Below are 26,416 nucleotides of genomic sequence, written 5' to 3'. Positions count from 1 at the left end.
TCCTTCGACATTAAAAAATATAGCGAAAAGACCAAAACCTGAAGAATAAAGTGAGAAATTAGGGAACTCGGCAACAATGGTGATTTTCATGTAAAAATAAGTCATATTTGCAGGATACCAGAATTTACTGTATCTTGACATAACTCAGAAGGTAGTACTTCAAAATCAATCTATTACTAGGAAGTTTCTAACCCTAAAATTACACTAAAATTGGATACTAAAGGCATGTTCTAAAAAAAGGTGTGATTTCAGTGAAACTGGTAGAAGTTTTTGTCAGTGAAAATGCACCTCCGAAAATTCTCTCCTCCGTTTTAAAGTCATGAGAAAACTGACAAAAATTCTCAGAAGCATGTAGCAATACTTAACCAAAGGCATGTAGCAATCTGAAGCATGTTCACTCAAAACGGCTGAACCTCAGTTAAGAGAGCAGTGTGCTCTGTGATGTTTTCAATGGCCCTGTCCCCATCCCATCTCCTGCTCCACGGTAGCCTTGAAAACCAGCAGCCTGGCAATCCCTGGAGACTGTTGCCCAGAAAACACCATGTGCAAGGCCATCTTTGACTGGACTCAGATCTCTCGCAGGCCGACAAGCCTTTTCCCAGGTGTTTGTCTAGAGGATTACGGGCAACTGTACAATTTTGTGGCTGCCTTAGATGATGGCTAACCGTTGGGACTAGTTAAAAAGCCTAAAGGGAAAGGCTGGGCAATGTCCAGAGGGGCTCAGAAAGCTGTCATATCCCTGGGTACCAGCCACGCACATCGCGGGGCTGAATGCATCCTCAAGGATGGACCCTGGGAAGGACCCAAGTGCTCACCCCTGGCTGACCCTGAGGCTCTGTGCTGCAGGTAGTACTTACAGAGATGCCAGACCCGGTGGTAAAACGCGTTCTCTAATTAACATTCAGCCAGCAGCACGACCCTGGGGAGTCACCCTACCCCTTCTGAGTATCTCAATTTCCTGACTGGATTGAACCTGTATATGTGTAGGTGAAAGTACGTGTTTGTCAGAGAACATGCATGCGGTTGTTCATGGGTGGACTTTAGACTCTAGATGGCTCAGAAACTGTGCAAAATGTCTGCACGCATATTTGCACTTTTTCATAAAGGGTCTGACGTCTTCATCAGATAAAGGAGTCAATTACTCAAAACACAGTCACGAACGACTAAGACCAGATCTCTGGTAGGCCTTTTACGGTAGTAAATTCTAAGGGAAGATTTAAACACCGTACACACATAAACACATTTGCTATAAGACAGTAGAGGCCTTTTAATATTGTCTACGTGTGTTTATTTTACGGAGGAAGGATGAAAGAAGTATAGTAGCCAGAGATAAAAATGAAAAATTAAACCTACACAAGTTAATCACATAATAAGATTCGGAAATATATTCAAATAATTGCAAGCCTATACGAAACATTATAAAATAAATTATTTCATGTTGAATTTTTTGTCTATGGATTTAATATATTATTCATTTCTGTTCTAACCCCAAATTTTATCTATGAAAAATTAAGACCAACTTTAAGAAGCTTCAATAGTCACTTTTATTATTTATAAAAAAATTAAGGTATGAGAGTGCACATGGTGTACTGCGATCTTGGGTTTGCACATTTATTCACGTGTTTACATTATTTCAACTTTAATAAACATACCATATATGTATCTTTACAATACCTGATACAGATTTAAGCTGTCTGGCACTTATACATGTATCATTAGCTCATTCTGATGCACTGCACATCAAGAAGATGTTAAAAATGATTGGCCTGAAATAACTCCAAGATGAAGACTGATTGAAGCAGTTATGCTCCAGCGTTTGCCACGCATTTATTTGTGCCGGTTTTATTTCTTCCCCTTAACTGAATGTAAACGTTTGCCAAAAAAAAAAAAAAAAAATCTGGCAATGAAGTTCTGTTACTTTTTAGTCTAATAAATAATTTTTAGCTACGCTTAATGTAGCTTTTTTAAGGCCTTCATACAATTGAAACAAATTAAAGTCGCGCATGTTAAAACCCTGTTCATTTATAAAATAAAAAATAGAATTTTATAGGTTTGCAGTTAAAAGTTACTGTTCAAAACCTCTCATGCATGTAACAGCTGCAACCCAACTGAAAGTCCTTGGTGCCGGCAGCCAGGGCACAGCCCGCCGCCAGCAATGTGAGGCATTAAGAAAACACCATGATGTCAGAGGTCTAGATTTACATGTATTAAGCCACACGCCAGCAAATTCTCTGATAAATACACGTCATTTTAATAATCAGTATTTGATAGCAGATGAAAACATGCATTAGACTAAAAATGCCACAAATCTGTTTTTTATATCCATTCACTATAAAACTTTCTTTTTTAAAATTTAAAGTCTTGGTTCCTATTTTAGAATACACAGTAATCAGGAGGATACATGATGGGGAGCCAGTTTTCAGTAAAAGATGCACAATGGGTCCATCCAAGCAGCTTCATCAGCTATAATAAAACACACACAATGATTAAAGAACAGATGTTTCAAGCTCAGCACTTAGGGTAAATTCTGTATTAAATATTTAGTAATAATAAAGAAGTAGCAGGTAGAACTTTCCTTCCATCAACTCACCCACCAACCTTCCTTCCTACCAACCAGCCTATCCTGTGACTATCGCCATCCCTGCCTACCCTCCTGCTTTCCCTCCCTTCTGTCCTCCCCTCTTCCTACCGACCTGACGTGACTTGCTCCTTCCCTTCCGACCACCCTACTTTCCTTTCCCTCATTCTTTCTGAGTGCCTACGGTAGTCAAACACTGTTCTAGGCATTAGGAAAAAGCACTGAACAAACTCACTTCCCACTTTCAGGAAACATAAGTTCTACTCAGGAAAGCCAAACAGAAAGTCAGCAAGCTAATGAACAGATAATAAATAAGTAAATAATAAGAAATGTATCAGGTATATAGTAAAAATAAAACTTGCTATAATACAGCCTGGGAAGTGAGATAGATGGTCAAGAAAGGGATCTCTGAGGAGGTGACACTTGAGCTGAAATCTGAGTGACAAGAAGAAACCTACTCTGTGAAAATCTGGGGAAGAGCTCTCCATGCAGCTGGAAGAGCCGGGTCCTCGAGAGGGAAAGGGTGCGCTGCGTCAGCCAAGCAGAGAGGAGGCTGGGACGGCAGAGGCAGAGTGAGGGTGCGGGAGTGTGAATATGAGATGCAGCTGGAGAGGCCGCTGGCAGGGGCCGGACCACACGGGCCTTACAGGCCACGGGGAGGAGTTTGCATTTTGCTCTAAATGTGACGGAGCTTCACCAGGAGGGGTCTAAAGCCACCTTTTCCGGCTGCTGGGTGGAGAACAGACAGCAGGCAAGCAGAGCGGAGGGGGAGACAGGTTACGAAACATCCCGATGTGAGCATCTGGGTGGATCGCGGGCTTCACAAATGTAAGAGCTCAGTTCACAGCCTACGCGATGAGAAGACATTAAGTTCCAGAAAGAGGTCTCTCAACCTCCTCGAAGATCTGAAGAAGTGAACTTGAAATGTCTTACAACTGGAACTGACAGAAAAGGTCTGAGAGTAAAGATAACCTATAGTTTACTCTAATTACCAGAAACTGCCCCAGGAACCTACAGGTGAGTTTTACATCCAAAGAATACCTTCAGTACGAAGACCAGACCCTCGGCCGCCTTTGGCAGGACCAGCGTACCCCAACCTCCATGTACCCTTTAAGCATAAACCAACTATACGTGTACAAAGACAAGGCTAGGCTGAAACAATTTCTGCGGGGTTCAGTAAGTTCTTACACTTGACATTTAATTTGTGCAGAGAGCTCAACCACAGAACTTGCCTGCATATAATACATGGTAAAATAAAAAATGGCCTATCGTGTCAAATGAAGAATAAAATCAAACATAAACTCTAGAAGTTCAACCGTTTTAGAACTGAGCCAACATGTATTTAAAAGAAATCATCTGCTTCCTTCATAAAGGAAACCTGTCTTCTAACCACACAAAATACGCAATGCATTTTGCCTATGTTGAAAACACTAGAAGCTAAAAATACAGGTTTTCTGGACAGGAGTGAAAAATGTTTTAAAAATTTAAACAACTTACTGACTACCCTTCATGCATTTATTTTATAGTTCACATTATGTTAATTAGACTAATAATTAGTCATGATAAAGTTGGTACTGTTTTATCACTACCGTAAGGCTTTCTAACTATCTTGTCACTCTATACAACACTGAAAAGACACCCAACAGTGGCAATTTAAATATCACTTACTTGAATACAATTTTTCCAGTTTTCTTTTGTTGGTTTTTCTTCCACAAGTTTAGTTGCAAATTTAAGGCCTCTCCCATACATTTTATTTACGAAGGCATGCTTGTATGCAAATGTCAAAACCTACAATGTAAAACAAGGTACAGCTTATCTACAAAATATTTACAATTTAAGGCATATTGCTTTAATAATGAAAGAACTGGACTTCCCTGGTGGCGCAGTGGTTAAGAATCCACCTGCCGATGCAGGGGACACGGGTTCGATCCCTGGTCCGGGAAGATCCCACATGCTGCGGAGCAACTAAGCCCGTGCGCCACAACTACTGAGCCTGCGTGCCACAACTACTTTAGTCCGCGCGCCTAGAGCCCGTGCTCCGCAACGAGAGAAGCCACCGCAATGAGAAGCCCGCGTGCCGCAACGAGGAGTGGCCCCCACTCGCCGCAACTAGAGAAAGCCCGCGCGCAGCAACAAAGACCCAACGCAGCCAAAAATAAATAAAAATCAAAGAAAAAAAATAAAGAAGAAAAATAATGAAAGAATTGAGGCTTTAACAGAAGTGTAGCTTTTCAAATGAACACATTACATCAAGTAAATTTTAACAACTTTTTAAAACAACAATTAAGATCTTTAAAAGAGCTGGGTCTCCCACAGAACCGATAATTTATTTGGGGAAAGAAAGCTATTATGATAAATCCTTAGCTGTTGGAATCCACGCCAAAATACCTCTATGCAAAAGAGAGCAGAGCTAGCATAAGTGATTACAAAATTGCAAGTTAGAAGTACAAAACTACAGAGTCACTATAAATTGCCAAAATTGCGAAAGAGGACAAAAGTAAACAAATGAAGTGTCAGATTATATACACGTGTTGTTACTTTCAACTGCTTCCTCTGGTACAAGTTTTCTACCTTTAATGGCTTCATCTGTCAAAAACACTCGTAACCATTTGTTTATATCTTTAGTCTCCACTTTTACAATGTGGAGCATGTCCTCAAAGAAAGGACTCCTGTCACACTTACCTGTATTCTAGAGACAAGGAAAGGGCTCAACAACTGTTGCTACAGACACAGTCAACGGACGGGTGATATAACGCACGCCCCTAACGTAAGAGCGCCGCGGCAAGCACAGAATTCTTTATAACAGCTTTACTGTGATGCTCATCAAGTGTCTATCGACTTGACGCTGGACCAGGCTCTTATTCATCTTCTTCCCAGCAGCGAGCGCGGTGTCTGGCACACAGCAGACACGCGATAACTTTGTTAGCAGTAACAGCAAGTATTGCTGACGTCCTTCCAGGTACGTGATACTCATTCATAAAAGCCCATGCTGCGCAGCACCACCGTCCCACGGGAGCACTCAGTCACCTGCCTGCGGTCACACAGGTCAAGGCGGCAGGGGCAGAACCCAAGCTCCAGGGGCCTGATTTCAGATCCAAACTCTTAACCTCTGGTGCTGCTTCCTTCAGTTTCTGGAACATTACTGAGTTCCGTCTAGAAAAGCACTACTGCACTGAGGTGGAGCAACCTGCAGCAGGTAGGAAGAATTTTCTCCTACTTCAGAAGGCTTTACTACCGATCGCCAGTTAATCGTGAAAACAAGCACCCGTCTACGAAAAAAGCCCAACAGCTCGTGCTGGAGGAAGACTTCCACTGATCTCATTTCCTTTTTCCTTCCTTTATGTCCAGAAGAAAGGAAGACTGGCAAATACCTGTAGCTACATAATCTCTACTGTTAAGAATTACAGTAGAGAGCTAGAAGGCATTTTACATGTTTTTATAATCTAAACCCCCAAAAGTTCATCAATGTTACTTTTTCTACACTGGGCTTTAGAAACTGATCGGGTATAAATCAAGATGGTAGTCATTTAGAAGTTAAAGAGTTTGGAGAGAAATAACAAATATCTAAACTAACCAGAATACCCCCATCTCCATCCCTGACAAATGAGCACAGGGGCAGGTGTGGGAAGGTACGAAGACAGCTTTCAGATGCCCTGAATTTTAGCTGATACATAAATGGCTTAACCAAGAGCCCGCCACACACGCTCTCCAACTGTTTCCCAAGCTAGCGTGGTCCACCAGCCACTGTGCGGACAGACCAAACGATGGTCAAGGGGTTTCAAAGCCGGGAAGACCCGGGGGGCCTCGCTAAATAAGCACCTCGTCTTCTTCGGAGGCCAGCTCAGCCTCGTTCCATTTATCCTCGTCCTCTCCGGCCGGGCCCGCTGGGCACAAGGGATCTGGGATACACCCCCAAGAACTGCAGCGAAACAAGAAGGAGAAAGGGTACCTTACTGTCGAAAAGATCGGTCCATTTTGTAGCTTCCCAGAAAGTTTCTGTCAGAGAATCCAGGGCGCTCTCTCCCTCCTCCTCTCTCCCTTCCAGGTCGCCTGATGCAGCCCCGTCCTGCGCCCGGGCCTGGAGAAGGTGGTCGGCCAGGGCGCAGCCTTTCCTACACAGGGCGTCTACGAGCGTCGACTTCTGCTTGTCCACGTCACTGTGGGCCAGACCAACACATTCCACGGATCAGGAGGGCGTCTTTAGAAGTACAGCCTCACCCGAAATTAACCTCATGCCTTCTCCGCCTGAGATTTACAATGCAGGAATGTGGTGTAGCCATGGGGAGCCATCTGCCTTGCGCAACACATGAGCCACACCCAGATTAAATGAGTCAGGATGGCTGGAATCGGTTGAAACAGCATATGCCACGCGCAACAGAGGGGAAAGACTGACTGTTGGGTCAATTCTGTCAGCTAAGAAACTCTTAGAACAGTATCTTTTAAGTGCTTCAACTTCTAAGGTCAGTCGTTACATACTTGTGTAGTCGTGAACTGTCACGCATACGCAGAGCAAAGGAATACAAGGCTTACTCTAGCATTCTAACACATTAACTCATTTGTACTCAAAACAACTCTATGAGGAAGAGACCATCAGTTGCCTCTATTTTGCAAAGGAGGAAATGGAGGCACAGAGAGATCAGGCGATCTGTTCAAGGTCCCACGGGTAGGGAGCGGCGGATCCAGGACTCAGAGCTCTGCAGCTGGTCCTGGAACCCCTGCTCTTAATCGCCAGGGCCACCTGCCTTGCTCCAGGCAGGCAGCTTTGTTTCTGATGTGCTCCAATGCCCAGAACAACGCCTGGCACGGAACAGACACTCAGTAAATTGCTGCAGAATGAAATACAGTAACAGCCTACACTCCTGGGACAGTACTGGCCCCTAGAATGCTTATTTGACGCATCCTGTCCAACTCCTGTCAGTTACGTCTAAAGACGAGGATTAAAAGTGCTGAGAAGATGACCAGGAGGCACTCAGATATGTGATGAACAAACTGTCTAACGGCAAGCATGATTCTGAAGAACCCAGAGTGAAACGTGCCACCTATGAAATCCGCTGGGACTATAAAATCAACAACAATTTGTACAAAAGACAATTAAAATGAGAAGAAGAAGAGGAAAAAAAACCCCAACACAACGCCAATAACCTGCTACAACCTAAGTTACCCACCTTAATACATCTGCAATGCAGATGAAATTATGCCTAAAAGATGCCCAAGAGTTTATGAGCAAAGAGTTTCAAAGTTCAAAAGAGCCAACTTTCACTCTCTTTCCTGGGAAGCGTTTCTGGGGACTTGAAGTGCTTGGTCACTGTGGGCTTAAGAACAGAAGGATGGACGGGCTTTCATTTACTGAGTCCCTCCTTACCCCACCTCTTAGATGCCGCCAGGCAGCGACTGAAATGTCTCGGCAGTACTTCACTCACGCTTTACAGCAGCCTCAGCAGTCAAGCGTTATTCCCCACGTCGTGAGGGAGAACGGGGGCCGTGGAACAGAACTGGGCAGGCAGGGCAGGTCTGGATATCCGCTCACCAACGGCATCCTGACGGACTGTCCTGGCCACCCAGAGGAGGGCTGCAGGATGCAGAGCTTGGAGGGCGAGCTGGGGTGACAGGTGTGCTGGACTCGCCAGGCCTGGATTAAATCACCTTTAAGACCCCTTTCTATTTCCGCATTCTCTGATCCAATAACCTAAATTCCACATATCTGGAATGTTCTCTTCCTATCCTCTTCTAACTTTGAACTGACCTGCTCAGATTAAATACCTATTATTCCATGATGGTTTCCCTGCTCTCCTTCCCATGGGCTTTCACAGTTTAGAATACTTAATATAACTGTTAATCACATTCCATCTAGCAATTATCATCTTCTGTATTAGGCTGTATGTTTTCTAAGAGTAGAGAGTGTCTTGTTCATTTTTTTTTACATCCCTCTCAGTGGTGCTACATACAGTGTTTGGTCAATAAATATCTCTGAATCAAAGTTAGTTAGGGACTGATCAAGGTGGTGATAGCTACATTTTAGGAAGCAACTTCAATTAGATACTTTAGTGGCCTAAGTAAACTGCAGTTTAATTAAAACTTAGATCCCCTACAAAAAGTTAATATTTTTAAGATTACAAAATGGCCATCTTGCAATTTTTGACACGAGTGACTCAGTGAAAGCAGCTGGAAATGAGAAATCCATGCCCCAAATAATCCTTTGTATATAACTGGCATTTCATAATGCATATAACTGGCATTTGTATATAACTGGCATTTCATAAATGGTGGCTGCACCATCCACTATTATTATTAACAACAATAAAATAGCAATGTTTCGAGACGGTTCCTTTGGAAAGTGCGAAAGGGTGCTGACAATGGCCAAGAACCTATTCTGAACAAATTTTATTCCGCCTGAACACTGCTGCTTGTAAGATTCATTAAGACCTATAATACCAGTATAAATGATGTAAGGTCAAGAGTTCTAGCAGCTTAAAATCAAGCGTTTTGTATGTATATAAAAAAAATTCCGACCGAAGCAGATGGAATCTTTAAGGGAAACTACCATATTTTCAGGCAGCCTGCACGGTTTCAGTTTATTAGTTACAACAACGCTAAGAGGAGGAAACTTCCACCCTTTTAAGTTAAGGACCCCCAGGGCTGGAAATAAACCTAAGTGACAGAGGGGAAACTGGTACCGGGAGTGTGAGCAGGAGATGACGGTAGGAGTTCGTGGAAGGGTGAACGGGAAAGCCGCCGGACCGTCACACCAGCAAGTAGAAACCACACTCTCGCACGGATAGAGCCTTACAAACGCATAAACCCAGCTACGCGTCTGTCGTACACATCACGTTAGAGTTTACTAAGGCTGAACCATAATCCCGCCCCCCGTTCTCCTCAAGTAGTACCGTAAACCCAGTTTCATAAAACTGAAGTTGCCAGATAATGGTTTTAACCCAATTTTATTTCTTATCACTTTACTAATAAGCATTATAAACTAAATTTGGAGTCTGTCATGTCATGTTTATTGTCATGTCAATAAACACTTGAAAAATTAATTTTACAGGGTGCTCTGTGTTTCCTTCTCCATGTGTCCAGTTCACACATATCCCCCAAATGGCTGGACTGCTTGATCACAGTCACTCAAATCGCTCCACCATGACAGCACCTGATGGTGGAGGAAGCAAACGACTTTTCTTTTGCTTAATCTTAAACGACTAGAGAAAATTACTATAGGATATTTAAGGATGGAGTATCCCCAAATCGGTAACTCCAATGATAAGGATATAAAAAATACCAGAAAAGAAGGATTATTTTCAGTAATTAAAAAAAGTAACTAAGAAATGAGATGCAAGAAAGAGTATTTACTGGTTAGGTACTTTTTTATAATAGCTGCATCGGGCCTGGGGTCAGTCTTCATCGCAATATAAACTGCTAGGGCCGTTTGATCTATATGAGAAATAACAGCATTTGCAGCTTCGACAATTTCGTTAAGTCTTTTCATTCGTTCCTGGGGAGGAAAAAAAAGAAGAAATAAGAAAAACATGGATGTATCCATGAGCCCCCTGACGCACTTCACTTCTGTCGGTCACGCCCGTGAGAGTGAGGGCTCCCGTGGTGCAGGACCAGGCAGGCTGTGCAGCCCGGGGGCTCCGCGCTAGCTCCTGGTGCGACCTTTACGACGGCCGGCATCTCTAGAAAACCTGAGCTCAGACGGGAGAATACCCACCCTACACTCCCCACTGGCGCTGAACGGAGTAACAAGCAAGACACGAAGTTCACAGAAATATAAACTGTTTTCTACAGAGGCAGCTCTCTCCTTGGGTAACTTAAAAGTTCAGAAACGTGATCAGCTATGTTACCCCAGTCCCACGGCACATGAAAACAGAAGTAAAAAGCACATCAGCTGATGAGACAAATTCTAATTTATTACTGAAACCTCCGAAACGAGAGTAAACAGGAATAGAAGCAACAGAGCCTCACTACGGGCACCGGGCTGTCCCGGCGTCCTCAGCAATCCGGCTCCTCACAGGGCCTTCGGGCTCACACTCAACCCTTGATGACTCTTAATTGGTTATGGCCACAAGCACTCTGTGCAGCCAGGACTCCCGGCGAGAGCTGCCCACTGAAGACAGCTGGGGGCTGCACGGCCCATTCTTAGAAACTGGGAACGCAGTGAGCCACATTTGTGCGGAGGAGCCCCGCTCTTGCTGCAGGTGCCTTAGACTTCCAGCAGGCCACGACCACTGCATTCTGCTCCCGGCTCTTCAGGTCAAGGCCAGAAAAGCCACCCTTAGGGTCTCCTATCTAGTCCTCCTCCCACTGACCAAACGTGAGTCCTGAGTCAGCTTAATGAAAACAGCTCAACAGAACATTCAATCTGAGGCGACACGTTTTCAGTCGGCAAGAAGAGAAGACAAAGACTGGCCCCTTATTCCAAAGGCATACCTCATCTAATACTGCAAACAAAGTGAGAGACTCAGAGTAAAATCGAACACGCCCAACCTTTTCAGCATCCAACTGATGAAGTCGTGCAACGTACAGAGGGAGATAGTTAGGGTATGTTTCCTTCAATTCATTATAAATGTCACTAGAATCCAGCCTACGTATGTAAGAAAGAGAAACAGTCATTATTTCAGTTCTTTCAGAAAGAAAATAACTTCTGTCTTTCCTATTACTTAACATTGTTTTGAAATTCCAGTCAATAACCTCAGGTATCAATCTGAAATACAATTACTGACAAAGACTGTATTTCTTTGCAGGCAGTATAAATATGCTTACCGAGAAAACTAAAAAAACAAAAACAAAACAAAAAAAACCTGGAAATTATTTCATTTATGAGTTCAATGAGATGGTCAGATGAAAGCAAGCAGACAGCTTTCCTACGTACCAGCTGTAATTAGATTTATCAACAGGAGGGAAAAAAACATTCAAACACAGTTAAGAAAGATTAAAAGAGCTAGAAATGCCTAAGATCTACAAAGAAGGAAAATTTCCAGTGTTTTGGAAGAATCTGCAGTCTTGAATGAACAGAGACAGATGCTCTGCATTCCCAGCTGGGGAAGCCGAATAAACGACATCTGTTCTGACTACACGGCACAGGGGCCGCGGTTTGCCCCGCCTGGCGGGACACTACGGCGCCCCGGTAGGGGCGGGGCCGCCGGGGCTGCGTTCTCAGCAGTGCCCACCTGGCAGACCCTCTGCGTTCCAAGCAGGGGCTGAGCAGGAGAGAGCCCCCGTCTCTCAAGAGAATTCACCCAGAACTTGGCCTCAGCAGCAGGCCGCGGGGCTGGGGTGCCGGCCGACACGTGCCGACCCGCTGCTCCTCCCAGCAGGAGAGTCCTCCAAGCCAAGGGGACGGGGAGCCTGCGGTCCTGGCTGCAGCCAGTCTGGAGGAGGCTCCATTTCACTGAGCTGCGAGCGGGAAGAGAGCGACCTTGGCTCACATCCCACAGTCTCACTTTTCTTACTGAACTTTTGTAGATGTTCTTAAATAGGTGTTTCTCCGTTTGCTGTATGTCCTTAGGATCATTTCTAGAGGTTTAAAAAGGTTGTTTTAAATTTGCTCATAATCAAATAGTAACTGGAAAACCAGGACACAGTATCACTCACCTGCTACATGTATAAATACAGAGACAATTAAAAATAACAGTACAATGATTATCTTTGGAAAGGGGGCAAAAAGTGATTTATTTTCTTTTTTGTACCTTCTAATAAACTTCTCTTCCAAGAGCAGATCAGAATAAGGATTAAAATTTTAAAAATTCTTATCACAAAAGGGAATTAAAAACTAAATATAATTACAAGAAAATTTAAAAGCACTTGCAGTCCTATCCACTGTTAACATTTCTGAATACATAGCCTTTGCATACACACAATATTGTTGTAACTGGGAAAATAAAAGTAAACGCTTAGAGGATTAAAATTCATTTAAAACTTACTTTGTCGGGGCTTCCCTGGTGGCGCAGTGGTTGCGCGTCCGCCTGCCGATGCAGGGGAACCGGGTTCGCGCCCCGGTCTGGGAGGATCCCACATGCCGCGGAGCGGCTGGGCCCGTGAGCCATGGCCGCTGGGCCTGCGCGTCCGGAGCCTGTGCTCCGCGACGGGAGAGGCCACAGCAGAGGGAGGCCCGCATACCACAAAAAAAAAAAACAAACAAAACTTACTTTGTCATCCACTGAATTTTAAGATCTCGTAATGCTTCAGTAAACTCTTCTTTTAAATCCTTCTCTTTTTCTGAATCTTTTTCTTTGTCTTTGCTGCCATTCTTAGTCTTTGTAGGTGGAGATATTAGGTAGTAATGAACAGGGATTACATCCTGTGAAAAATGAACGTGGATAGAGAGTCTTAGACTAACATGCTTAATTTTCCTTATTTAAAAATCTTCAAAAGCCGAACAGCACATAACATCGGCTGCACTTGAGCGGTACTACACTGTATTTCAGATTCTAAGGGCCAAAATACATCTAAAGTTCCAATCTGAGATCAAAGTAATTTTCTCCCAAACTTTAAAGCTAATGCTTCTAATAACTCCTTTAAAACAAGGAAATAAGAACAAACTTTTCTCCATTTAAGTGTTATTTGGTACTCTTAGTTTTACTTGACAGACTGACTTCAAAAACGTACTGAGCTTTCACATTTTACATCAGAGGAGAGAAAATAATTAAATTTTAAAGAAAGAAAGAAAAGATCCGCTTTTCTAATTAAATTTAAAGAGAAATTTCTTTCTTCATTCAATCCACAGGACTTACTGAGCTCCCGCGGTGTGCAAGGTAATAGCTCCGAAGAGGTGAGGGACAAAGCAGACAAGGGCCTTTCACCCTCTGGGAAGACAGCCAACAAACGTGTAGGTAAATAAACAACTTCAGGAACGACACGTGATATGAAGACAACAGAACAGAGTAAGGGGTCAGAGCGTGACTGGTGGGTAAGGGGCGCCCCGTGCAAAGTGGTCATGGAAACGGAGCCTCAGTGACCTCAAGGAATAAACTGCAATGAACCTGAATAACCAAAACGAGGAGAGGAAGAGATGTGCGGGGACCACACGAGCACCTGCAGAAGCCTGAGGGGGTGTGCAGCCAGCGCAGGGTTAGGTTCTGGGAAAGGGCAGCGGCCACAGTAGGCAAGCAGGGCTGACAGAGTACAGGCAAAAAAATACAGGTTTAATTCTAGGTGCCACAGGAAGAGCTGTATGCAAGGCAGTGACACGATTAAGGATTTTTGCTTTTTGTTTAATAACTCTGGATCCTGTATGGATTAAACACTTTGGTTTTTTGGTGCTTGTTAAAAAATAACTCTTGATACTACCTACGTGGAGAATGGATGATAGAGGCCAAAGTGGAAAAAGAGAAAACAAGTTGGGACGCAGACGCAGGTGTCCCGACACCGCCTGGAACTAAAGGACAGGCCTTAGAAAAGGAAGCAATAAATGGACATGAGATGTCCCGGGAAGGCAGGACCGATGGCGGTTGCTGGTGGTATTTAAGACGAGGGGCTGAATGAGACCAGCAGGGGTGGGGAAGGGGGAAAAGAGCAAGCCCAGGAATGGTCCAAAGCTTTCCACTGTGGAGGGAGAGTCTGAGGTCACGGCAGCCCCGGGGAAAAGCCAGCATGAAGATCAAGCGTGGCCGGCTAGCGACAGCTAGCTGAAAGGCGGCGTCAGGTGGGAGAGGTAACTGTCAAACCTGACAGCACAGTGGCCGCTAATCACCGACAAAGCAAGAGCGGCCGGGGAGGTTGGTGGGGGGCGGAGGACGGAGAGTAAAGGCCTAGAGGGAGATGAGAAGTAAACAGGTATGGATGGGCCTTTTGAGAAGTTTTGCTTTAAAGAGAGCAAGTGTAACTACACCTATTTGTGTCTATTTTATTAGCACGTGAGTCTTTGAAAAGTAATGCACGATCTGGGAAATGAAATCACCTGTTATATAGTTGCTAGATCCGTTTCTGGCACAATAACTAGGTGTCCCTAATTAAATCATTATTTATTAAGACAATTTCTAAAATTCTATCTTTAGGTTTATAGTAGAAACGCTGCTAAACTAAAATCTTGTATTTGTTTTAATTAACAAAGTTTCTAAAATTGGAACAAATTACGCTATCAAAACTGTTAAGGCCCTAATCACATAATCTCAGAAAAAACCTTGCACAGGTTGAGTCACAAACAAGTACTGGCCCCGTCTTCCCCTGAGGGGTAAATACTACATAAATATATCCATTTAAACAATTTTCACAATTAAACTTTATTTGGGGATGTAACAGTAAATGTAAGGAGCTACTGTTGTAGTAGCTCTAATAAAATAGTAACCACCATTTCACTACAACCCACTGAACGCGCAGAAAACCACTGATGGACGAGAACCACAGAAAGCCATTTTTTAGCCGTTTCAGCACCACTCTCCCTTGAGGTCAGGGAGCAAGTCTGCAAGCAAAGGTCTTCAGTGAAGTGTGAGCCTGGGAAGGGGAAACAGCCCTCCCGTGGGCAGGCTCCTTCCGGTCCCTGCCACCCATCCTGCGCTCCTTCTCGAGGTTTACTCTGCTAGGTGGACACTGCCCTGAGCTTAAGCCAAGTTAAAAGGGTCTGCAACATCTGAGTGGGTAATTGACCACCAAGTTCTCACAGTAACAGCCCACTTCAGTGTCATCTGTTTAGCAGAGACAACACACCTAAGAATTAAAGGTGTAAGTGGCCTCCAACATTTACTCTGTTAATAGGGCCCTACTCCCTTTGCAGTCAGGCTCCTGTACCGCCCAGTATGCTGGAATGTGCCTGCACCTGCATTTACTGTGCGCACGCCCCTGCTGTCCCTTCCTCCTCGCCTGAGCAGGGAGAGGGACAAACTTCAGGAGGCGAGGTCTCTCTGTTGTGAGGCAGTTCTTCCTCTGAGGCTCAGAGGTAAGGCATTTGCTAAGATGTTTTAGTAAAGAGAGAAAACAGAACTGAATTTAAAATGAACAATCCATTAAACGTAATCGATGATTAACAATGAACTCTAACAAAGATCTACAAATAGAGAGAAACCATACATAATAGCAACCATAAACTATCACTAAAAATGCAAAAGATACTGGGAAAGTGAATGATGAATGGCCTTGGGGTGGGGGGGGGAACCAAGATTTTGTAATCAGCATTTTATATAGTAAATCTGTACCAAATTAGTAATTATAAAGGCCGGTATTATCCTATAGACTATTTCAGGACAAGAGCTACTTCTTATTACTAAATATTATGGACATGGTTGTTTTAGTCTCCAACCAAAAAGGAAATGAAGTTATTTTTCATTTATTTTATCATGGTCATCTGTTCTTTCAGTAAGTATTTTTACAACTCAACTTCTCAAGGGCTTAGCATAGGGTCCATTTAACAGATTTTGTACCATTAAATCATAAAAAATCTTGGTTATGATTTTAAAAGACAGTCAAAGAATCTTCAGAGCAGAAATACTACAATATAAACTCTCTATAGCAGACACTTAACAGTAAGCATATTTTTTAAGAAAAAAATTACTGCATTATTACCAAGTATTTCAACAGTGTTTGAATTGAATTGAATGATATTTAGAAAATCAAATCTATCTGCCAAACCAATAACTATTTAACATACCACCATTTAAATTTCGGTTCAAAACATAACACCCTTAGCTCTTATATGATGAAAAACTATAAATTCAAAATTTTAATATCTTTACACAAACTAAAATAGCTATTTAAAAAATTAAGGTCATATTTGAGTGCTATTTATGTTAAAAATAACTATATTCTTTCATATTACAATGAACTTAAAAAAGGGTAACATACACTTTCAACTCAAAAGTCACTGAAACCCAGAGGACAACTCCATTGAGGACGATGTATACAAAGTTGGTATTTTGTTCAGGCAATAAATTATATATTTTGTAATGTGACTATAAAACTATATGTAACGGTTATTTTTAAAACAAGAGCTTCAGGTGCACGTACACTGAAGATGGGGAGAAATGCAAGTGACTCCAGCTGCCCAGCTCTAGAAGCTTCACTAACTGTCAATTAACAATAACGTTCCTATTCATTTTATAGTTTCCTATCTCAAATAATCTAATACAAACAAAAGGCACCAAAACTCCAAAAGATCCACCAAAGAATACAACAGAAAGAACCCCAGCCCTGCCTCTGGGACCTGCACCTTCTTCTTAGTGGGCTCCGAGAAGGCCTGTTCCTCACTCGCTGAAGCAGCGGCTTCCAGGCTATTTTCAAAATGAATCAGAGACAATGTGTGCATAAAATGAATTACAGTTTTATGATTCTGATGAACTGACATGTTCTGTTTTTGTTTTAATGCTGGTTAACTTCCATTAAATGAATTTACATGGCCTTCAAATGGGTAAAGACGCTCAGTTGAGACATACGGTCTACAGAGAAGCCGATATTCCTTTACCTGGGAAGATAACCCCCAGTGGTGTATTTTGTTTGAACAAAGTCTTTATCACTACATAATCATATAGAATTTTAGAGGTCATTTTAATAAAGACATTTTATCTATTATAAAATGGTGGTCCCCAGTTTCACATCACTATGAATTAAGAAACACTGAATTATCTTTTGTTTCTTCTTAAAACACTAATTCTTGCCCTGCAGTGCTTCCTGCACGCAGGAGAGAAATCACTACGATGACGAAGGATGTCAGCAGGTCCTCACCAGAGAGCTCATCGAATACGTATCCCTTTCTCTAAACTAGACCTGAAGTACAATTTTTCAAATTAAATTTGGCTCCAGCAGTCAATCAGAGATTGTAAAATAAGTTGCAGAGAAGCTGATCGGATCACTTACTAGTTATGGTCTTAAAATCTGCCCCTGCTCTTAGTATAAGTTTTAATTTGGGGCCAACAGACATTTCTGTTTTTGCTACGCCCATTGCTCTTTTCGTCTCTGCCCTTCCAGAATGAAGAAGATGCAAGAGCAGGAAAAAAACTTCACTTTAAATATTTTAATAATATTTTATTCATCAAATCATCCAATTTAAGACTGACTTTAGACTTCAAAAATAATTGTTTTGTCATATATAGCTTAAAAAAATCATTCATCTGTCTATAGGATTTTAGATATGCCAAAGTTCAAATATTATTGCTTGGTCACACCTGCAGTAAGAAATGAAGAGCATTAAAATTTTCTCTATACACATATAAACCAGGGGTCTTCAAGCAATTTATGGTAGGAAAAAAAACTTTAAGAAAGCAGTTTGTCAACACTGATAAGCTAAAAGCACTATACTGCAGAACTTAAAGAAAGGAAACTAAGGGAGAGATTTTTTTTAAAAAAGATAATAGTGACAGAAAAAGAAGTTTAACTAATATGCAAATAAGGCTTTAAGACATCTTTTTAAAGAACTGACAATCAGTACCTTTTTAAATTTTCCTTGTCGTTTTGCTGCAGACTGCCCCTGGGAGTTAGAACGACATTCTGTAAGAAAACATGCGTAATCTACACAGGATGGAGATACCACCTCTGTCTATCTTTCTGCCAGTTTCCGTCCCACCTGTATGCGTCACAGTACTTAGAAGGGTCAGGTCTGTCATCAAAATGGCAGGCTTTTCAAGAAAGCAATACTGCCACTTTCATTTTTTTTTTTAATAAAAATACACTCAAATGTGTTATTCCTAAGGGTCAATGTTTTTCAGCTTTTTATTTCAAAAGTTTGTAGAGCAAAATTCATTAGTTATCCAAACAGTTTTGAAAACATTAAATTTAGGTGACAGTCCTCAGAGTCAGATTTTCAAGGCTGTCGCAACAATCACACACACCCATGCACTAGAAGCAGCACCGTTCGAGGTAACGGGGAATGTCAGAGAGGAGCAAGAGGAACAGTCACCTTCCCAGCTGCCAGAACCGCAAGAAACGCACCACGACTGAGAGCCGACGAAATGAACAACGTGTTGGGAATTATAATTAACTCTATAGCTTTAGGTTTTCTCAAGAAAATCTACGCTGGTAAGTAATAACTATAGTCAATCCCACCTGTTTATAATTTAATTTCACAACTGCCTCTTAAAGAATGCAGCCAGGAAGCGGTAACTATCTCTGAATTGCTAAAAGCATACTTCTGATACCAATGCTCTTCTTCTGTCTTACTCATCACGGGCAGCGGACCCTTCAGAAGTTATCTGGATGAGAAGCCTCACTGTTGAAGCCCCATAGCAGAGGCGGCAATATTTCCCATAGCAGAAAATGAACCCTACTTAAGAAGACCTAGACCAGGACTTCTTAAATCAGTGCACCTATGAATTCCAGTAACTACTGATTCACTTCACATTCTACTAAGGCCATGTTGTACTAAAATACTTATAATTTATACTAAAGTACATATAAGTAAATAGTACGGACTGAAATGAGACTCAAGAAATGTCAGGGCAAACGACTTGTTCTAAGCACCGAAGTCCTGCGTGATGGCGCCCCTATGACAGCAAATAAACCGTCTTTGGTTCCACAGAGGTATGAGAACACTTGTTAAGATGTTTGAGCTCTATTCATTTTGATAACAGCACTTATAAATTCCAGAATTAGGTGGTAGACTTACTTTGTAAGAACTAATGCTAAAGAGAAATGCAAAACTATAAGAATGACAACTTTTACTGGCATTGAGCTAAAAGGACATTATGACAGAGGGTGATAGATTTATATAAACACTATTCTCACAATAAATTTGTCATGAAAACAGATGGAAAAACTAAAACAGGTACTATCAAACCATAACAATTATCTCTAAAATATAACAACCAGAAACATGTTTTTAACAAAAAGCACAATTTTGAAACTATAAAATAAACCTTAATGCCAAAAGAAAGAACTACCTTGTAGTTAACTACATAACTACACAAAATTCCAGTAAGAGACAGAGCTGTACAAGTGAAAAATACTGTTTATTCGTAGTAGTTGTCCTGACTGGTTTTTAGAAGTCACCCAAGAAGATCTGATTTATTCTTATATCCACAATATTACGTTAGTTAAAACTCTATAAATTCTCTAATTTTAAAAACATCCCATTCACTTAAGCCAAGTTTGATCTGGATCTACACATTTCACAGGAAGTTCAAGTATATAAGCTGTGCAAGGCAGAACAGGTTCAAGGCCCAAGTACTTAGGCTTGGGAAAAAGAATACTAAATATATAAAAATACAACCAAATATTAATTAACCTTTACTAGCAACTTGGGGAAAAAAATGATGAAATTTCTTTTTCCAGAGAGATCTTCTCTTTTATTCATTCTGAAACATAGAAATAATTTCCATTTTTAAGGAAATGGAAATTTTGGAACAGGCACTTTCAGTGTAAAAAAAAAAAACCAAACAACCTAATACTTACAGCTTTCTTTCCGAGGTCAGTCTTTGACAATGTTAAGGATCCTGCAAGGTAGCATCCAGGCCCTGCCCCTTTAGGTATTCTAAGAAGAAGATTCAAAAGAGGAGAGGAAAGGAACAAAAAAGAAAGTTTCACAAAGAGAATTAGGGGGGAAAACATCAAAACAATTGCATTCTGAAATAATTTCCATAGCTAAGATTTCAAAAACCAAAGGGAGAAATAACCTTAGTCTCAAATGGCAAATGACAACACAGTATAAGTGTAGCCTAATATTATAAACTAGCATTTAAAGATTACAGAGTATAAGATGGACGGTGAGTGTCAAGCAATGCGGTCACTTACTTGTCATCAGGTAAGGAGGTAACAAAGAATGGCTGGTTATATTTGGGTGGTAATGTCAAGTTACTTGATTTCTTCTTTCCTAGAAGTGCAAGACTATGATTTTCATGAATATCTAAGCTCAAGGTATTAGACAACCTATGAGAAACAATAAATGGAAGATCTTTAAGACGTTCCAAATCACTGATTTGCTCATGACGAATCTGCAGTCGAATTGTATAATCTCCTTTCTCCAGTTTCAAAGAATACTATAAAAGAAAAAACAACATTTGGGAAAAGTAAGGTTTAGCCACGTGAACGAAAATTACAGTAAGAGGATAAACAGTTAAGAATTACCACTTACAGAGTGCTTACAGTATGTGAGGTACAGTGCAAGTTACGACACACACATGACACGCACGCAAGGCCCCGAATGGACGTCAAGTGAGCTGGCCAAGGTCACGTCCAGAGCAGAGGATAAGGGAGCTGAAGGCACCCAAGCCCTCAGCCCTCAGCCCTCAGCCCTCCCACAACAACAGGCCACTCCTAGGCGCCCAGCTGATTCAGCATCCGCTCAAGACTGGAAAAGGCAACCAACGATTTTCTAGTTCCTGGGTCTACACAGGCATGGATAAAACGACACTAAGAATGAGCAAAACTGAGGTGCTGTGTAATATCTAAGACAGACACACACACGTGTTTGTATGCACATGACTGGTAACCTTTAGATCATAACCACCATGCCACCCCCCTTTATTGCACACGGGAAAAACAGGGAGCCAATGGGGACAAAGGAGTACAGATGTGCCACGCTCCATCCAGGCAACCTGCTCAAGAGGACAGAACGCTGTATGCTGCAGCAGCAGTTTCTTCTGAGATTTTAAAAGCAACCAAAGGAATGGCTGCAATATCCCAGTCTGTACTGAGGAGACGTGCCAGGGCCTGGCTTTGAGGAAAGAAAGGAAACCATTCCTTGAATGACTAACTGAAAACCCGGCATAAATTATTTTTATTATTTAGCATAAAATTATAAAGGTTACAGGAAATAGCTCATTTCTTTGTCACAGTCTTTCAATCAGGGATAAGATTTCTATAAATTACATGATTAAAAGATTTTTTTCCCTTCCAAATGACAGTGCCAGGCACAGTGCTTGGCATATAGTAAGTGCTCACTACACAGTTGACCAAGAAGAAACATATTTCAGAGTTCTAATAAACTGAAGACACTTGGCACTGTCGTTGTGCTCTGGATCCAGTTCAGACCTGGGATCACTTCAAGGTGCTCACATATCCTGGGTGATTTGCTTTCAGCGTTCGGATAGGAGCAAGCACTGGGTAGGAAGGAGAAATACTAAAAATAAAAAGATCTGCTGGCCAGCGTCTGCGAGCATCCTCCTGGCCCTCCTTTACCCCGAGGCCAGATTCAGCCCAACCGTGGGGCTGAAAAGCTGTCACGGTCTGTCCTGCAACGGACAGCTGAGCTGTTAGCTGTGTGTCCAAGTACTAAACGCACAACCACGCTGGTGTTTAAAACGCAGGCACATTACCAGAGCAAGAATCCGGGCTTCATCAGCTCAAGAAACAGCTGTTAATTCTAAAAATCATACCTGATGAGGGTAAGCATCGCCGGAACCCATCTGTCTTTTGTTCTGGTCAAATATAATCCACAGCTGGCTGTCAAATTCTGATTCGTACAATAATTCACAAAGCAGGGGGCAGCTTGGAGTCACTTCCCCACTCTTGGGCTGTGGGGGAAAAAAGAAAAAAAAGAAAAAAAGAATGATTATTTGATGTGGTTTATATGATTTCTAATGTAGATCTGTAATACTGCTATTGATCACTTTTACATTAAAAGTATTAAAAATATTTTCTTGCAGTAACCAATCTCAAAAATGCAGAACACATCCAGGATTTTGGGACTTATAAAAAGTACTTCTCTTTTACAAGGTTTAAAAAACACAAACCTAGCTAATTGTATTCATTACTAAAGCAATACCTACTCTTCAGGACCTCTAATTAACTGGTTTTCTAATAAAACTAAAAATTTCTGTATAAAGTTGAAATGAGACAACCCACTGAAATCAGTCACCTCCCCAACAGTAATTCATATTATGCTGCAATAAAAGTTTTACTAAAATCTTACTGATCCTCCGTAAACTTCGATCTGATTTTTATACCCGTCTCAACTACCTTTACCACCCATTCAACCTAGGAGCTATTCTGATGTCTCACTGTGCCAACACCTGCTTCACAGAGAGCAATCAGGCCTGGTTCCATAATCAGAAGGCATCTGGCTTTGACAAGACATCAAACCAGTGGACAGGTATCAGAGAATAGGCAGGTGTCAGTGCTTACAAAAACTAAGCCTCAAAGGCCAGGTCACCCCTAAATTAGAATCTGTGACTTCAGATCTGAATGGTATTTAGATCGTTCTATATCATAATTTCCCAAAGAATAATTCTAAATTAAGCAGGGTTAATGACTTGTTTCTATTTCATGTGTATGTATGTCTCTCTCACACACACACACACACACACACACACACACACACTGAATATACTGTCCTTCCATTATTGATTTTATGATTCATAGAACACAAGAGTTCTTTGTAAGGCTATACTTGGTTACACATACACTTACTTGATGAAAGTTGTAAGTCAGGATCATCTCATAAAGTTGACGATTATTTGGCAAAACATCCCTTGATCCTAAAGGTTTGGTTTTTGCACTCAGTGGGCTGTAATCAGACAATTGCATAAGAGTTCATTGAAATGAGAGAAAACTATGATCAACAAAATCTATAATGTATCACAATAAATGACAAATGAGCATTCCTAGATGCTGTCCTTTTCCGTGTATTTTGTAATATTTTAATCATTAACTTATATAATTCTTTACTGACTGAACCACAGCAATACACATAGTTAAATTTTGCAGTATTACAAAGGTAAGCTTCTCATGATAAAAACATGTTCAACCATCAACTGACAGTCTCAACAGAATCGGATCCCAGGACTAGGTGACAATCCCTCACAGTGCTGAAGGACAGGGTCTGACCGCAGACAGCCCTGCCCTCGTCACGGGATGGGTCCTGCCAGGTGCCACAGCAAGGGGTCTAGGCACATGTCACTTAAAGACAGAAGCTGCTGCCGCGGCTGCGTCTCAAGAGACCCGCCAGGTTCCCTGGGCTGGAAAGTCATGAACTGAATTTTCACGCCCAGCATTCACATGATTAAAAATAAAAGAGATCCTTTCCAAAGAGTGAAGAGACGCCCAGCCCACCACCCCCATCATACTGACACCCAACATTTGCAGCCCTAAAACATTGACGATACCGCAGTGTTTGGACCCAGCTCTTCAAAGTTATGCAGGGAGCCAGATCTTCATATTTCAAGGAGGACTGAACATCAAAACGGTTGATTCCTTCTGATGCATGCTACAAAGGATATTTATCAAATTAGTTTCTCAAACTTTACTGAAAACAAACTGCATTTTTAAACAATACTTGGATCTAAATGTGGCAAACACAAAGTTTATAAGCACCCATGAACAAAGACTACTGTTATTTCCAGAACCATAGATAATCTCCCCATTAAAATGTAAACCCAACCATTGAAATTATTTCACAATAACACAAATAACTGACATTAAAAGTGATGGAAATGTGGAACTTACAATGTTTAACTGAGGGGCAGTACATACTATCCCATGAAAAGAAATGGTATAATCAATATTGACATCACTAAGACTTGCCCACCAACGAGCAATGCAAAACTCAATTGCTCTCCCACCCTGCAAAGAAAAATGAAAATTAAATTATCACGTAATTTTGTGCGTAAATCACAAAACATAAATAGGTGTTTCAAAGCAGTTCTATGCTTTCAAACTTTTCCTATTTGTACAGCAGGAAAATTCAAAGAACCTTATCATTAGCTATGCTTGAAGTTACAAAAATCACAGTTGCTGAGACAGAGTGCAGGTATTTAAATACACAGTTATTTACTCATAATCCTAAACTGCTTGTCGTAAGAGGTCTGAGGCAGCTTCTGAAGTACATGTAATAAAATAATGGTGAAAACAAACTGGAAACAAAACTTGAGACCAAAGGAAAAATAATTAAGAACAATGACAAGAGAAGGGGTATGACAGCTTTGTGAGGCATATTCAATAGCCACAGCTGAGTCTGGGGCTCAAGAGCTGCCTGGTAACCAAAGCCAAATGAAATTACGGTCACTCACATGTTTCTTCCTATTAAAAAAATTAAAAAGAAAAGCTGTTCTTTGAACACTGGATTTTAAATTAAGTTTTCTAGTAATCAGTGTATTAGAAAGTTTAAAGTGAACCATATTACTCTATAACACATACAAGGACACAAGTCAAAGTTATCAGAAACATAAGAGATACAGGAAAGATGAGGTAGCCATCTGAAAACACTAAGTAGCAAGTTCAAGAAAGAACATCAGTGCCTTCACCTTCTAGAAGGAAGGACTAGGCACCATTTCTAACACTACAGATAAGCCTGGAGATCTGCCACACTTGAAGTAATTTGTAGGAAGGAGTAGCAGTTTCACCTACAAAGCAAATTAACCTCATGGATTCTTAACAACAGGGCATTAATAAAATAACTAAAATAAGTAGAAAACATGTAGGAAAGTCTTAAATATGGAAACAATCTACTGTACGATGAGGAGACAATCTCAACCAGGGTCCGCTTTGTGCGGCGTCAGCATCTGGCAGACCAGCACTCTCCTAAGAGATTAACATTTACCTCAACTTGGTCCCAAGTATCCTAGTAAGACGACCTATCTTCCCACATTATTCAACATTAATAAAATATACAGTCCCAATGTGCTCTGAATACAAACTATAAAATCAAATTCAAATACTTAGTCTTAGCCCACACCCAGAACGAAAGGAAACTGTTTCAGGAATCCAGACTGTTAATTAAAACTTACTAAGACAGGAAAAGCTTCAGTCAGCGTTCCTTTCTCCGGAAGGGAACAAAACTTATAGAACTCATGACTTCGATAGGCTCTCTGCTTCACAAGCTGCACTGCATGAAGAACAAACTTGGCAGACACCTCAGAAGAACAAGAGCACACCGTAACTTCTACAACGAGAAGGGAAGAAGCAACATTTTAACTGACAAGATTTAAAATGGACACAAAATGGCTTTCATAATGCCTACTTTGGGGGAAATACTATATCAAGAGAATGAAATGATATATTCAAATGAAATCTGCATATTTCCTTAAAAACAATGAACTGACAGAGTAGTAATAAAGATGAGAGGGTGGAAAATTTAGCTATGGAAAATAAATAAATCAGGACTAAAACAAGCAACCGCTATGCTGCAAACAGCAGGAAAGAGCAAGCTGTCCACAGATGGACACACAATGATCCCAATCAGGTAATTTTTAAAATCCCTCCCTTCTCTGTTACTAAGTTCAACCTTTCCTCTTGCGTTAGCTAAAAACCAATCAATTCTTGGTGAAGAGGATTTTAATTTTAGAAACCTCTATTTGTTAGCATGCCTAAGTTCCATTAGTATCCATTTAACCAACTTCACTGATAACTTCTCCTAGTCTCTCGCTCTTGGTTTATCTGCACTGTTTGCTTCTGGAAAGTATGACCATCAGAACTACGTATGCTTAGCTGTGCTCTGCGGCGGAGCTGGAGATGAGCCAGGGTCACCGTGAAGCCAGGTCAGCAGCTTATCTCACGAATACCTGGCCCTGAGACAAGGAACTGAAGCAAGGCTTAATTCTCTGCTTCACCAGATCAAGTGGGCACAGGGCTCTGGGAGCCTAATCACTTGCTAAGAATACAGAATCTAGTGTTATGACAATATGTCTAAGTATTTGCAATAGGAATCATCTGTGGTGCATTTCTTTTTTTCCCCTGCTTTGACTCTTTTTTCCCCCCAGTTTTATTGAGAAACAACTGACATATAATATTTTCAAGTTCAGGGTGTACAACGTGATGATATGACGACTATGTATATGTTATGAAACAATCATCACAATAAGGTTGGCTAACACATCCGTCACTTCATATAGGTACCAATTTTTTTTCGGTGGAGAGAACATCTAAGATCTACCGTCTTAGCAAATTTCAAGTATATAACCCAGTATTATTAAGTACAGTCACCATGCTGGACATTAGATCCCTCAAACTTTTCCATTTTATAACAAAGTCTGTGCCCTTGACCAACAT

General features: G+C 41.3%; 1 protein-coding gene across 14 annotated transcripts in view; it reads right to left on the bottom strand.

The window, feature by feature from the left end:
- Window positions 1-2,227: 2,227 nt before the first annotated feature.
- The window catches only part of TPP2 (tripeptidyl peptidase 2), a 69,159-nt gene continuing 44,970 nt past the window's right edge, over window positions 2,228-26,416 (bottom strand). For 3 of the 14 annotated variants that reach the window (XM_055089304.1, XM_028497945.2, XM_028497952.2), the window contains 14 exons: window positions 25,156-25,310; window positions 23,876-23,992; window positions 23,536-23,636; window positions 22,841-22,937; window positions 21,808-21,945; window positions 20,225-20,469; window positions 19,886-19,964; window positions 17,928-17,966; window positions 12,721-12,872; window positions 11,003-11,156; window positions 9,934-10,064; window positions 6,528-6,735; window positions 4,247-4,366; window positions 2,228-2,463 (listed from right to left, as the gene is read on the bottom strand). In XM_055089304.1, the coding sequence (XP_054945279.1) occupies window positions 2,374-2,463; window positions 4,247-4,366; window positions 6,528-6,735; window positions 9,934-10,064; window positions 11,003-11,156; window positions 12,721-12,872; window positions 17,928-17,966; window positions 19,886-19,964; window positions 20,225-20,469; window positions 21,808-21,945; window positions 22,841-22,937; window positions 23,536-23,636; window positions 23,876-23,992; window positions 25,156-25,310 (1,826 nt within the window). In that variant the 3' untranslated portion in view covers window positions 2,228-2,373. Of the gene's footprint in view, window positions 2,464-4,246; window positions 4,367-6,397; window positions 6,498-6,527; window positions 6,736-9,922; window positions 10,065-11,002; window positions 11,157-12,720; window positions 12,873-17,927; window positions 17,967-19,885; window positions 19,965-20,224; window positions 20,470-21,807; window positions 21,946-22,840; window positions 22,938-23,535; window positions 23,637-23,875; window positions 23,993-25,155; window positions 25,311-26,416 lie in introns of those variants that run through there. The other 11 variants (XM_055089306.1, XM_024123155.3, XM_055089305.1 and 8 more) reach the window with 9 other exon arrangements.

The sequence above is a fragment of the Physeter macrocephalus genome, chromosome 13 (genome assembly GCF_002837175.3).
Source record: "Physeter macrocephalus isolate SW-GA chromosome 13, ASM283717v5, whole genome shotgun sequence".
NCBI classification, from domain to species: domain Eukaryota; kingdom Metazoa; phylum Chordata; class Mammalia; order Artiodactyla; family Physeteridae; genus Physeter; species Physeter macrocephalus.
Note: the sequence above shows the minus strand (reverse complement) of the source record. Positions and strands in the feature narration are given on the sequence as shown.